Genomic DNA, 14,616 nt, shown 5'->3' on the forward strand with positions numbered 1-14,616 from the left:
GAAGAAGAAGAAGAAGAAGAAGAAGAAGAAGAAGAAGAAGAAGAAGAAGAAGAAGGTTTGTTTCTAATCTGAGGGTTAAGTGTCTTTGAAATTCCATTCCTCAAAAGGCAGCAAATACAGAATCAATTTGAAGGCAGAGATCAATAGATTCTTGATTATCAAGGGGATGAAAGATTATCAAAGATATGCAGGAATGTAGAGTAGAGGTTAAAATCAGATCAGCCAAGATGTCATCGAACAGTGGAACAGGCTCGAAGGGCCAAGTGGCCTACTCTTGTTTGCTTGTATGCTCATTTGTCTAAAATGCCTTTCTTTTGTTTGGTGTACATACATATTAACTTTGTGATTCACACACAAGGACACCCAGATCCTTTGAAAGCCAACATTAATTATCAAGTTTCATTATTTCAAAAAAATCTGCTTTTCTAGTAATACTATCAGCAGCAAACTTGGACACATTACATTCAGTCCTCCATCGGGATATTTTTATACAACCTGTTCAGGCAAGTCATTACACACCTCTGCAGCAGACAGGACTTCAACCCTCAATAGTAAGGGCACTATAACTGCACACAAGTCCACTCATGTAAGTCACTCAAAGAGATTTTAAATAGCTAAGACCAAGCACTGATCGCTCCACTGCCAAGATACTGCCTGCTAATCCAAAAAAAAATACTTACTCCTGTGTTTTGTTGGTTAATTATTCCACTATTCACTCTAACATCATAGTTCAAGCTCTATCTGTACACAAGACACTTTACTATGGCACCTTCCTGAATTGAAAACCAAAATACATTATATGCACTGCTTCTCCTTACCCACCCTACTGGTTACTTCAGGAAAAAGCAGATTTGTCAAACAACATCTCTCTACCAGAAATTCACTTTGACTCTGCCCATTCATGTTGTTATATTCTAAGTGTTTGATATCAAGGCCCTAACAGACTACAGTATGTTTTCTCCACTGCCGCCAGGGTAATTAGCCACAATCATGAAACAAAGTCAAACCATTTAAACTGTCATATCACAAGCTTCATCTGTTTACCTTGAACTGTATAATTCATAAAAATGTTCTATAATTTTCAATTTTACAAACCATTTCCTGCTTTAGTACATGCTTTTAGGATATTTACCTGTGCATCAATTTCAACTGAAGGATAGAGAGGCAGCATTGATGAAGGAGAAACAACTGGACTGGGAGTTTGAGTCCGAGGCTGAGGAGTAGGGGGTGTTGTAGTGTGGGAAGAAGAATTCGGTCCAGAAGGCATTCTACTACTCACTGCTGCAAAACAAAATCAGTTGTCATTTCCTCAAAATGAGAAAGAACTACACAGAGTTTTGTTAGATGGAACAAGCCTCCATACAGATCAAGCACGTTTTACCAAGGGAGATTACATAACACAGTACCACTTTCAACATTCTGTAAAAGTAACCTAGATTAAAATAATTAAATAAAACTCAAGTGTCATTCTGTTTAAGATGTACTGGAGACAAACGTAGCATCGCCAGTGCCTCAAAAGCTGTTCCATTATTATGCTAATATTTTACAGAAGTATTACATTACATCCCAAAATAAGGGAGCAATATATTTGGCAAAGACAAATTGAAGAATCTCCATTAAAGTAGTTTAATAATTTTGAACTGCAGTCCAAGTAGCTTCAAAGATACCACCCTTTTAGCCTTGGCCCTCCAGAAAAACCCATTAAGTTTATAAATTGAAAAACTGCTTGAAGATTCAAATTATGAAAATAAAAATGTTAACCATATAAGTAGAACACGCAAAACAGAATACATTCGACCACAAAAGATTTAAGTTGTATGATAGTCGTTCAATTCGAGGTTCCTTCTTTGCTTTAATGAGGTTTCAATTAATTTAGATTACCAAGCATCAAATTAAAACCAAAAAAAAACTACTTCAAAGAATGGAAGGCTGAAGGAGCTTGAACATTTCCACAGCTTAGAAGTAATCACTGCCCTATAAACAGATGTTCTAATCAGGTACTGGAAGCAATTTAAGTAATTCTTGGTGGTTTCATGTGAAGAAACCACAAACAAATCCATATTAGGCAATTTATCTAATTATCTACTCCTGTCAAATGCCAATATGTATTTTATTAGTTATTGTTACTTAATAATTGTTTTAACAAGGCCCTACAGAAAATTTTAGTCAAATTGGTTCCATTCCATTTGGAAACTCCTTTCTCCTTCAAATTAACTTAAATTTCTTTTTGACTGAGTAGGAGCAACTAGTTTCCAACTCCAAATATTGGAGTAGGAAGTAGGACAGAAGCTAGATAAAATCTGATAGAACGGGTGTCACTATTCCTCATGAAGAAAGGGTGTCCAATATTTAAGGTTGAAACAGATTCCAGGTTTGTTATGTAATTTCTTCTTCAGTTTGCACTTCAAACTCAGATGACATCAGTCAGAGTAAAGGGCTCTTTCATTTCATGGTTGAATAAACTTGATCTTAGGAAAAAAAATATGTTCACAAATCTGGATAGATGGAAGGATAGAATTATGCTCGGGACATCAAAACAAAATTGTGCTTAATTAGGCCTGTTAATCAAACTTTGTTCATTGAAAATAATCTATGAGATGGTGAGCTTTACATATTATAGGTTTCCTGTTTAACTTTTTCGCACTATTTTGGAACAATATATTTACATTTATGATCACAGCAGTCAAAAATCTCCCCATGTAAAGGCGAAATATGGTTTGGATGAAATAGTTTCTCTCATTCCCCACACCTGACATGGAATTAGTTGAACTAAAGGTGGCCTGTAGTAACGTGGCAGACATTTCCAGTTGCTATCCTGGTGCCCTGTATTATTCCTGAAGGTCATGTGGTAAGCCAATGCAAAACTCTGACAACCATCTCTATAACTATGCAAAGATTAAGTGCAAAACGAATGTGACTCAGTCATTATTTGCAACAGAAACAGATCTCCCACAAACATTGAACACCATTTAGCTGTGTAATTTACAAGTTTAAAAACAAAGGCTCCCAATGATTCAGTAGACTGATGAACCATTTTGTGGACTGTAAAGACCAAAATGGCATCGGTTTTCACTACAGACTTTACACAATTCAGGCAGATACTTCCTGGCAGCACTACAATTATACCTCAATGCTTCAGCATATTGAGGAATGGGGAGTAGAGAATAAAGAGTCTAGCTTGAGAAAAAAGCTAAAACCACTCTCCATCATTCCCATTTCTGATCGTTATCTAATGATAAAATACACATTATTAACAGTGGATTCAATGTTGACGCCAACTGTGGTCAAACAACATGCCAGTACTCATCACCTTACTCCAGACAAGAATGGTCACTCAAAGGCAAAGATTTCAGCGACTTGGGGCAATAATTGCAGCAGGAAAAAAATGTTTCAGAAACAACATGCCTGGAATTTTATTGGAAGGGGGGAAGGGGGGGGGGGAAGGAGAGAAGCATTTAAACCACAAGTTATTTTTTTTCCTTTTATTTCCCTAATTTTCTCCCCTTAATTTTTAAGGCAGCAACACAAACTACTACATGGTTCACTTCAGCTCAGTTAATAACGCTCTTGACGCAAGATTATGGGTTCATATGCTCCAGGGTTATTAGCAGATAATCTAGGTACCAAGTCACTCAGGCACTAAAGAGCTACAGGTGTTGGAAATGCAACCTTTTAAATGAGATGCTAAACTTACCCAACTTCCTGTCCAGACAGGAAACTGCATTACTGGCTAGCAATGTTGCCCTTAAACTAAAAGCAACTGGCATTTCACTTTATTTATTGCAGGATAGTTCTTTTGTTTTGTAAATTGGCTGCTGTATGTGTCTACATGGCAATACACTTTGTAACTAATTCAAAGTCAGTCAAGTTTCTCCTTTCAAAAGAAATGTTCCACATTCTGAAGTCCTTTGCTTCAACTGGATGTTGCTAAGTCTTTCTTATCATGTTATCCAGACTAACATGCTCTATCATGGCCATCTGATCATGCAGAGCTTTACAGTTGAGTATGCATTTTCACGACAAAGGTACCAAGAGTTAGGATTTAGTATTCTGGTTGATTCATGCCTCATATCATACAAATTATTAGAATTGCTAATCTCAGCAAAGTTAGCACAAAGTTAGAAGTAATCTTGAGACCAAGCTTTCTCAGCTAACTGTTTTGCAGAATATAAACTTGCCCAGCTAGCTATGGGGGAGGTGAAACAAGACAAAGCATATAACAGAGCTCCTGGACTTCAAAAGGTCTACAATAAAGGACAATGTAAGAGATACTTGTACAAATTAAGCCACTGAATACACTACAAGTTCTGAGATAGCTGAACTGAAGTTATAAAAGGAAACAGATTGAGTAGGAAAGTACAGTACACCATAGCTGGGAGCAGGATCCCTCATGTTCCCTGTACTCGTGACTAATTACAATAGTTAAACATGCAGATGACACCAAGCAAGGAAGCAGCAGAGGTGTTACAAAGAACTCAATGCCAGACACGATCAAGAGCAGAGAAGCTCAATATAGATAAGTGCAAGGTAATGCATAATTGTAGTAAAGATGGGCAAAGGTACTCACTCCATGGATGGGGCAGAATACACTACTAGGAGTTTGATGAGTTGCAAGAGATGAAAAGGAGATTCTTACTTCAACACTTGTTCAAGTAATGCTGCTGTATCAGCTGAATTCAAATCCCCAGAATTCAAGGTGAAGTTGTATAATTCTCCCATTTACCATACATTTGTGGTCATTGTCATGCAAGGCTGATCATCCATAACCCTTGAGACAGTGTACTGTAGGTTGATCCCAATCGATATGGGGTGGTGGGGAAACAGCTATAAGAAATGGATAAACAAACAAAGCTTCTTTGGCCAAAAAATACTTCAATTTGCCCTGCTGGCCTGGTGCAAATATCCTCACACTGGGCGATTAACAACTGGCCAACAAAAGTGGTCGAAAAACCAAGATTTATTTATAAAACATAGATAGTGCAATTGGAAACGAATGAGTTGGCATGCACAAACCATGGATAAAGTATGGTTACAATAAAAGTTCCAAAAATATTTCCCAGTGCTTTTCAGAATTAAATGCTTTGAATCTCATATGTACATGTTCTTCTGTAGTGTTGTCAGCATAAGTGGCACAGAAAGAATCTCAAAATATTTGTTTTAACAATTGCTGCTGATCGCAGAATTTATGTATAAAGTGCATATCATTATAAACTGGAAATATCTTAATCATCTTCTCCAAAAAGGCTATTGATGGCAAGAATCTCATTAATAAAAAGATCTATAAATGTGTAGCATAGAAGTTAAAAAGAAAGCTCATTTGCAAGTTAAAGAACTGCATTACACTCTCAGCTTTCCATAAAAGACTAATTTTAGAGTATAAATCTTGAAGCACACGGATGTTTTTGAAGCTTAGTGACTGTTAGAAAATGCTACACAACAGCCAATTTACACAAGGTGAAGAATCATCTAGATTTGAAACGTTAGCTTGCTGTGTCTCCATGGATGCTGCCTAACCCGCTGTGATCTCCAGCATTTGTTGTTTTTAACCAATTTACACAAGTTCTCCTACAAATAATAACATGCAACCACACTCTGTTTTGGTGTGATTTGAGATAAATATTGACCAGGACAGAAAAAAAAATTAATGCGCCAGCTAAGTGGCAGGAAGATGATTTTCAACTTGGTCCCCACAAGCCCTAGGCCTCTAGAATTGCAGGGTTAAAAATGGATTAAGATTCTGCTTGCCTGGTGCTTTGAAATATCATTTCATTACCATGCTATTTCTGTCACAATGCACTAAAATTATTTAAGATACTTTCCTTTGGAGAATGGATATTGCCTTCTCTGATTTAGGAGAGTATACAACCAGAGGTGCATTTACATTGTTGCAAAGTCACCACCCAGCACAACAAAAAGGCTGCTGACTTAAAACGGCCCCTACTAAATTGCTGTTTGTTAAAACAGTTAAGTATTATTCTTGTACTGGTTGTACAACAGACATTTGTTAAGTGACCCTTATTTTGAACCATCTGCAGTGTCCTTCCCATTTTGGATGTCATCTACCAATTCATGTATTTTAAATACTCTGAATTTTCAGTCAAATGACCATTCTTCGTACACAAGACAGAGCAGAATACACAAATGACTTTCTCAAAGTGTGTAGGGAAGGGACGATCACGCCTAAACATCCTGTTCTCAGATAATACTCAAACATGCATTTTCGAGCAAAATACATATCAACCAAGTGGCAGTATACTAGCAAATTTATTTTCAGTTTCTGGGCAAAGTCACTGCTATAAAAACAACAGGTCATTTTAGAGGAATGGGCAATTTGAGAGATTCAGTGATTGACAAAAAGTGGTTAAAATGTATCAAAGATTTTAAAACCATAAACAGTTTAGCACAGCATCAGGTTCTTGTAGTATTTGCACATCTGGGCCCCAATTTTACTCCTTGAATAGTAATAATTTAGGCAAATACGAGAATAGTAGAGCGATCAAAACCTTAGCTTTCAAGCTTTAAAAACAGGACCAGCTGAAGACTGATAGGTAGAAAAGCTCTTCTGGCAGTTCATATTAATAGTCCCGAGTGAAATTATCCTGAATTGATTCTGCTCAGACTGAGTCAACATGAACCATAGCACAAAACTACCCGTAAATTCAGCAATCTCACTTCAAAACTACCGGATCAGTGGCACTGGAAGTATCACACTGGTCAAGTAGTGAGCGCTCTTCCAATGTCAAAGCTAAGGAACAGAACTATTGGAGAATACAGGGAGGCTTTCCAGAAGCTTTCAAATGCCAACTGTTGATTTCAATGATAAGATGAATTTAGTTCTGTAGGTAATCAGAACAATCAAAAAGAAAAACACAATGACAGCATTCTCCTTTCTGTTCCACCCACCCAGAGTCCTTAACGAACTTTAGTTGCTGGCTTCAAATCTCATAGTTGCAATAACGGGCAACATGGGGTAATCAAGAGGACAAATATTTTCAAGTGAGAATGTTTCCACTTTTTGGGCAAGAAGTTAATTGTTAAAATGCAACTGCTATTCATTCCAATATTTGTATATAGCATAATTCAGTTTCATTTTAAAGTCAAAAAATCTTTATTTCAAAGAACGAATATTTTTAAAACTGATAACCCACCACCTGACAACTTCAGAATCCAAATTAATGGATTCACAATACATTTAGCATGCAAAAAAAGTTAAAATTACAAGTGAAAAAAATCCAAAGTCAAAGTTTTGTTCACGTGTCTGGCTGTGTTTTAAGATTTGTTGTGGAAGGGATTTTGTTTGTAGCAATTTCCAATTTAGTATTAGGGTATCATAACACCACCACTAGATGCCACTATTGCAATTTACCACTGCAGTAACGGGGTAGCTTTAAAATGCAAACATCTACCAATAGCTCACTAAGAAATTCATTAAGATAAAATTTCAATTATGCTCTATGAAGCAAAAATCCAACTGAATATGGAAAACAAATCACAGTCATGAAAACTAAACTAGTTTGTCAAAAATGTCAATTTATCATTTGGAATTGCAAAGTCAGATTTTAAACCTCAAGCTAATTTAAAGACTTCACTAAATATCAAATAAAATCAAGCAGAGAGCCACAACTTTGAAATTGCAAAATAAAGTGCACCACTATGACAACTCATTTCCATTATATTCTTTTTAGCCACTTCAAATTAACAGCATACTTCAAAGATGGTACCTATAATTGTAATAACATCACATTTAACTTATTTTGTTTCAATCCTCTTGTTGCTGCACAATTTCATAAATATTAGATTTATCATGGCATTTACAAGCCATCGCTAAAACAATAGACTACCGTTGACGTTTCCACCAATAAATAATTCAACACCTTAAATACTGCAAGTATTCACCACAATAGACAAAACAGCTCCATCGTCATTTTCAAACAAGATATTCTCAGATGACAAACAAATTTAAATTCCCAAGAAAAGGCTAAGATCAGGCTGATTCAAGATTAAACATTTGATGTTATGCCCATTTGAGAAAATTAAACAGTTTTCTATGAGACAGGGATACTTGTGAAGTAGAGTTCAAATCAATTCACTTTGGATTATACTCTGAAGAACAAAGCATTTTGATTGGAACATGGCAATATATTACAAAAACTGTTGAAACACAGCTGGAATGTGAAATAGGAGGGTCAGTTTTGGTTTTTTGATACATAAAAATCATTTTTGAATTTGAACTCTTACTGGAAGGACTGCAGTTATATTAAACTTTTGTCTAATGGCAGTCTCCACAATTAGTGTAAAAGAACTTCACTGTTCACTTTATTATAAAAGGGAAGGATAACGATTTGTAGCAGCTATTTCGTTTAAATGTAAAACAGAGTGGTTGGCTTAAATTTTTTTGGAAATTATTTTTATTATTGTCATCATTTATTATTGTTATTTTTTGCACTGTGGCAATCAGGCTGCAGGTGGTGCAAACCATAGGTATGAAATAATCACGTGGAACTGGTTCCTTAACCATAGGTGGATCCGGACTTGTTCTGATTTTTCACGTCACTCCAAATGGCACTGGCTTTGCAGTAATAAATGCAGGATAAAACTACGAAAGTCATCTTTGTTTCAGCTTGATGTGGTTTAAACTACTGTACGACAAAGTTTAATAATTTATAACTAGTCTGTCATTTTTATCTACAAAAAAGGTTAGGGGCAGAACAAATGTCAAAATTGAGATTCTGGCCTGTGAATTAACCCATCTGAACAGCAAAACATGTCAACTTTGAGCAACAAAAATCCTGATTATGTTTTCAAGCTAAAGCATGATTCTCAAACTTAAGTGTGTTTATCCTTTAATTGCAAGCCCATTTTATTTTTCATTTTAAGAGTGAGACCATGCATCAATAAAATTACGAAGAATTATTTTGAAAATTGTGAAACTTATGAAAACTGGAAATCTGAAGTAAAAAAATTTGCTAGAAATGCACACCAAGTAAACAAGCATCTGACTGAAAAAGAAGTCAACGAGAAAAGTATTGCCTTCACTAGGGCAGTTCAATTATGGACAAGAATCAGTCAAAACATTAGTCTTACTTTCTCTTTCAGATGATTGTTTCCCCTGCACTTTGAGCGTATATATTTCAAAAATCAAAAACTAATTTGAAAGGTATTAGTCAGCTGGTTTATACAGCCTTGCTATTACAATAATTTGATTAAAGCATTAGTGTACTGTTAAATCTATAATTGTGTCTCAATGGATCTAACAAAAAGTCCATTTGTACCTAAAAGCTAGTAGGTGTGAGCAAAGGTAAAAAGGTAAAGTTGACCAATTCTGAACCCACCTGCCATGATGTCATCAAGAGTGTCAGTTAGCGTCTGCGCTGGAGTTGCAACCATTAATCCATCAGGTGCTTGAGCTAAGAGTCCCTGTCCAAGTCCAGCAAGTTGTGCCTGTCCTAACAAAGGCTGGTTCACAATTACTCGCTGTAGATCAGGTACATTAGTGATAGGATAAACAGAACTAGTAAAGTTTGGAGACACTTGTGTTGCTAAAGGTTGGATAGGAACAAACCCCATTTGGGTTGCAGGTGGCTGCTGCTGGCCATCTCTGTGCAAGATGGTGTCCACCTGAGGCAACTTTGAAAAGTCTTCCTCCGGCAGACAGTCACCAGTCCCCACCTGAGGGAACAGTCCTCCATGTGGACATTGCTGCTGTTGTTGCTGGAGCTGAAGTGTCTGCTGTTGACCCTTGGCTTCCAAGTACTCTTTGGTAAACTGCTGCTGAGTTTTCAGCTGCAATTCCCTTTCAACTTTTTGCAGTTCTTTCAAAATCTTTTTCTTCTTCTGGACTTGCTCTTCTCTGCTTTTTTTAAGTTCTTCTATTTTGTCTTTGGTTAAAGTGTCTCCCTGAATCAACTCTAGTGACTTCAATTGTGCCTTCTCAATTGCGTTAATTCTTTGTCCCAGCTCTGTCAGCTTGCCTTCCGTCTCTTCCACAATGCATTCTAAAGGCTGGTATTCATGGAAGGGCTGGACATCCTGTTCCGCTACCTGCAGGGGACTGGACTTCTGCTTGGATGTACCTAAGCACACGAAAAATGTTTGAAAAAAATGCCATGCAAAAATTACTTACCCATGTGAAACCAGTGTAAACTTTTCACCACTTTGTGGCTTTTATTCAGTCTAGAACTGAACATAAACTATTCTATATTTGCTTTGTTCAATCTAATGAAGTATTTGCATTCCAGATATCAGTTTTGCAAGGTATCTGAAATTATTTGCATGATTTTTGTCTCAGTGCAAGAGGAAAAGGAAAAACATTAAACAGTCTTCATCATGGTATTTCTAGAAAATGTTAAGCTTGGGTTTAGGGGAAAAACGTAAATAAAAGGAAAATGAGTGCAACATTAAGACTTTTTAAAAAATGTATTAATTTCATTTTAAATGATTATTCATTCTGATGTTTGAATGCTACATCTATATAAGCTTAGAATTTCCAGTAGTAACAGTTAACTGAATCAAACTAATCTTGGCTTATAGGAGAAGGTAAAAAGCTGCCAAATATTGCATTAGTAGGAATTCAAATTTTCTGAAGCACATTTAGTGTCCAATACTAGAAATCCAATGTAACTAAAAAGTTGTTACCTGAAGAAACCTGTGCCAATGACAAACTTTAAATTTCCCAATTTCCATTTAATTTTGATTTATTCGAACTGGTTAATCACATTAACCATTGGATAAATTACAATTATCCATCAAAATAACATTTATATTTACGTAATGATCTGGAAAAATATTCTTTTCTAGATTTCATTTTAAAAGTTGCACAATAGAAATCATGGATATATTTTGGATATAATCATTTCTCAGTATTCTCCATATGCTGGTGCCAAATGGAAAGAGAAGATAATGTAGTATAAATATGTAAATATTTGTCAATAAATTAAATTATCACAAAAGACTACTTCAAGACAAGTAAATTTCTTTTGATGTTCCACAGTTTCATGCAATAACATCTGTTCTAATTCGAAACAAAGTATATCAGGCTTAATTATTTTTTTTTAAAAAAGTGTTGGTTGATCTCAACTGGGACAGCAGGAACATCATACATTACATCAGGACCAGGTCTGGGAGAGGGAAAAAAATGTACATAAAGTAGCCTTCCTAATCATCAGTGACCCTTTTTATCAAGTATGCATATATGGACATCAGGCAGGGATAAAATGAAGCTCATCTTTGAACATAAGCACATTGATACTTCTACCTTCATCCCGACCTAACTCACATCTGATTCCTTTTATCTTTGTGCCTACACAACCCAAGATTCTTCTATGGCCTCACTAGTTTGTATCTCAGCAACCTATACAGCCCTACAGTCCTCCAATTCCAGCCTCTTGGATACTCTTGATTTTATAGTTACTCCACTATTGGCAACCATTCCTTAAGCTGTCTTGGCTCTGAAGTTCCTTCCCCAACCATCTCTGACTCTCCAACCTTAAGGCATTCGTTAAAACATATTGCTTTAAAGCTTTAGATCAACTGTCCTAATATTTCCTTATGTGACTGTCAAATTTTGTTTCATAATGCTCCTGTGAAGCACCTTGGGAAATTTAACTACACTAAAAGGCACAAATCGAAATGCAAGTTGATTGTTATGTCCAAAGAAAATTGCTACTTGGGGGAAAAAGCAGCACAGTAAACCGATCATCCAAAAAGTATCATCTTCCCAAAGAATGGACAGAAAATTGATCAAATACGCTAAAAACAAATTTTCAGATGAGAAACTTCAGTCAATAATAAAAGCTGAATATATTTTTAAGATTTCATTTCTGAAGCGTATCTATGCACATACTGTGCAGCAATTTTTGTGTTTAAAATTGAGATAAGCCTGAAGAATGAGTCCACCAGCACAAGCAGGTATATCTTGTATGACAACAGTCTCAAAAGGCCAATTATATTATAGAAGGCAACTGAAAAAAAATATACTGAAGCTTCAATCTTCCACTTGCAATTCTTTAAAATTCATAGAAGTGTAGGCACATTAGAAATTTACTGATCTAGGATGTTCAAGCAGAAAGGAACCCTCAAACTTCTAAACTCAAGTTGGAATTATTCCGTTACATTCATTATTTGCTAACACAAGAAAAGCAAAAGAACTGACAAAATTCAATTGCCTGAAAAAATTTTCTTTTTGTTTTAAAATATTTGCTTGAAGACAAAGACACTAATTGCCTGTTTATATGGGTTTTAAGACTTAATGCCATCATTGTACGGCCTGACCGGAAGTTAGTAAATTTCTAGCTTTTTAAAAAAATTTTAATCAAACATGGAAATGTTCTGCATTATAAAAATATTAGTGCAAACTTTTAAGATAGACACCAGGGTCATATAAAAGCATTTGACAGATTTTTTTGTTTGACTGTGCAAACAACAATGCATCATTTGCCACTACATTGCATAAAAATGTCATCTCATTTTTATGCAAAGTTCACACAAATGAAAAGATTGGCACACAGTTTCATGCAGATAACACCCCTCAAATTTGATACAGAATGAATCAAAATTTCAAGATGACTGGATTTCAATTATGTAGCAAAGCTGCTTTCCACAGTTAAGACTCTTAACGGTGCAGGGATTCTACATTTTACAATGAAAATTGGATTTCTGAACAGAAGTTTTTTGCAATTAAACTAAGGTACACAATATATTAAACAACCCAGAAGTTATCCACTGTAATGACTTAATTTTTTTTGTCCACTAAGAACTGTATCAATACAAATTCCCAATCCACTTGTTTTTTGCCCCCAAAATTAACTAGTTTTACATAGATGCAGTTAAGGAACAGGACATGGCTGTAGAAATAATACTTCAGAATTCAGAAACTATTAAATGGTTTGAAAGCTAAAACATTGCTTGGAGTGTCAATCCTGCAATGCTTAATGTAAATGAAGTAAGAATATGTAAAATGTAGAAAGAGATCTTATAAACAAAATGACAATACACAGGAAGTGGCCAATTAACTCAGTGTCTACATTATTGTATGGTAAATTTAACATTAAATCGGAGCAGGATGATTAACAATTAATTTGTAATAAGAAATGAGCAGTTTTCTTTGGTCATCTTTCACTGAAAATGCTGCAAAATTTAAATACTTCACCTTATCCAATCACCAGTTTATTATGCAAAAATAAACACAATGAAACTTTTATGCAACTAAATCAGTGGTGTTATTCACAATGCCAAATGTGAGATCAATATATTAAGTTGTTAAACATACAATGCTGAATTTATTGCAATAAATTGTGTATTTTATAGATATTTAGCTAAATTTATTTAAATCCCTGTCACTTAAATTTAACCATCAGCAAGCTGGTTGATTTCATTTTTTAAAAACTGGAAACTCTTCATTAACACAACAGGAAAATTTGTTGATCATTGCTCGTGACTTGAATAGTCAAAGCTGAAATTTGAACAGTTACTTATGAAGAACTGTATTAAATAGATAACTATCAGTTTCAAAGCACAGATAGCATGAAAGAGACAAATCCTATCTCAACCCATGTTTGTTTTTTTTTTGAAACTGGATCTCTAAACGGTTTTGTTTGGCATTGCTGCACCGAAGAAAATGGGACTGCTAACAATGTGAATTTTACAAGATGAAAGTAGCCCAAGAGTCTTTGGGACCCAAGTCTCAAATTGTAATTGATATGATTTGTTTCTAGATAAAGTGTAACCATTGTTTAGTCCAGGCGAGGCCATTTTCACATCCCCATAGAAGATTCTAACAAAATATTTCAATTACATGGAAATTACTATTAAGTATACTCTTTCATAAGCACAGCAGTTAACTGTATTCTCACATCGTTAATGATTCTAATTTAAAATTAGGTTTTATGCTGTATGGCTCATCCCTCTAACAGATGTTAAAACTGCCAACTTGTGGGAAGAATTTTGGTTGATTTAATCCCAGGAAATATTTATAAACAATAAATTACGTACCAATAATCAAAAAAAGTAGGTACATTGAGTTTTGCACTACAGTGGATCCTTAATTATCATCGCTCAAATAATTTGAAAACGTGTATGCAGCATTGTATCTCACATTCCAGAAAAAGTTTCGACTATGGACCTTAGCAAGAGCAGTCTTTCTGCTATTAAAGTCAGCAGGCACTGCAGTAGCTTATATCCCAGACCATACATCTGCTTACAATTCCGCCTGATGCACTTGTGAAACTACTTTATACACCAATCCTCCTCAGTTACAGAAGAACACATTTAAATATAACATGGAGCCATCTAGAGATCTGAGATCACTGCTCAGATCACCAACGAAATTGTTCAAGTGTCTTCAGAACCTCACATCTCAAAGGAGGTCCTGGTAGGTAAATATCTTCAAAAATGGAGGAGGATAGGAGAAAGTCACTGCAGAGCTTAATGAGCAGTGTTCAGGTATTAGGGTATGTCAAAACAGCAGTAGCTAGCATTACGATGTCTCGAAATACTAATATCCACTCACTACTTTAAAAATATTTTTTCTCTTTTTACCTGAAAAAAAAACAACTGTAAGCACATCTTCACCTGGTTTTATACACTAAAAACTGCTGAGGAACACACTATTTGACCACT

At 35.4% G+C, this 14,616-nt stretch overlaps 1 protein-coding gene across 1 annotated transcript in view; it reads right to left on the reverse strand.

Moving 5' to 3' along the window:
- Positions 1–14,616, reverse strand: part of ankhd1 (ankyrin repeat and KH domain containing 1) — a 96,858-nt gene that overhangs the window by 41,600 nt on the left and 40,642 nt on the right. The window contains exons 13-14 of the mRNA XM_048603971.1: positions 9,333–10,073; positions 1,133–1,281 (exon numbers count right to left, since the gene is read on the reverse strand). Of these exons, the coding sequence (XP_048459928.1) occupies positions 1,133–1,281; positions 9,333–10,073 (890 nt within the window). The remainder of the gene's footprint in view (positions 1–1,132; positions 1,282–9,332; positions 10,074–14,616) is intronic.

The sequence above is a fragment of the Rhincodon typus genome, chromosome 12 (genome assembly GCF_021869965.1).
Source record: "Rhincodon typus isolate 14 chromosome 12, sRhiTyp1.1, whole genome shotgun sequence".
NCBI lineage: Eukaryota > Metazoa > Chordata > Chondrichthyes > Orectolobiformes > Rhincodontidae > Rhincodon > Rhincodon typus.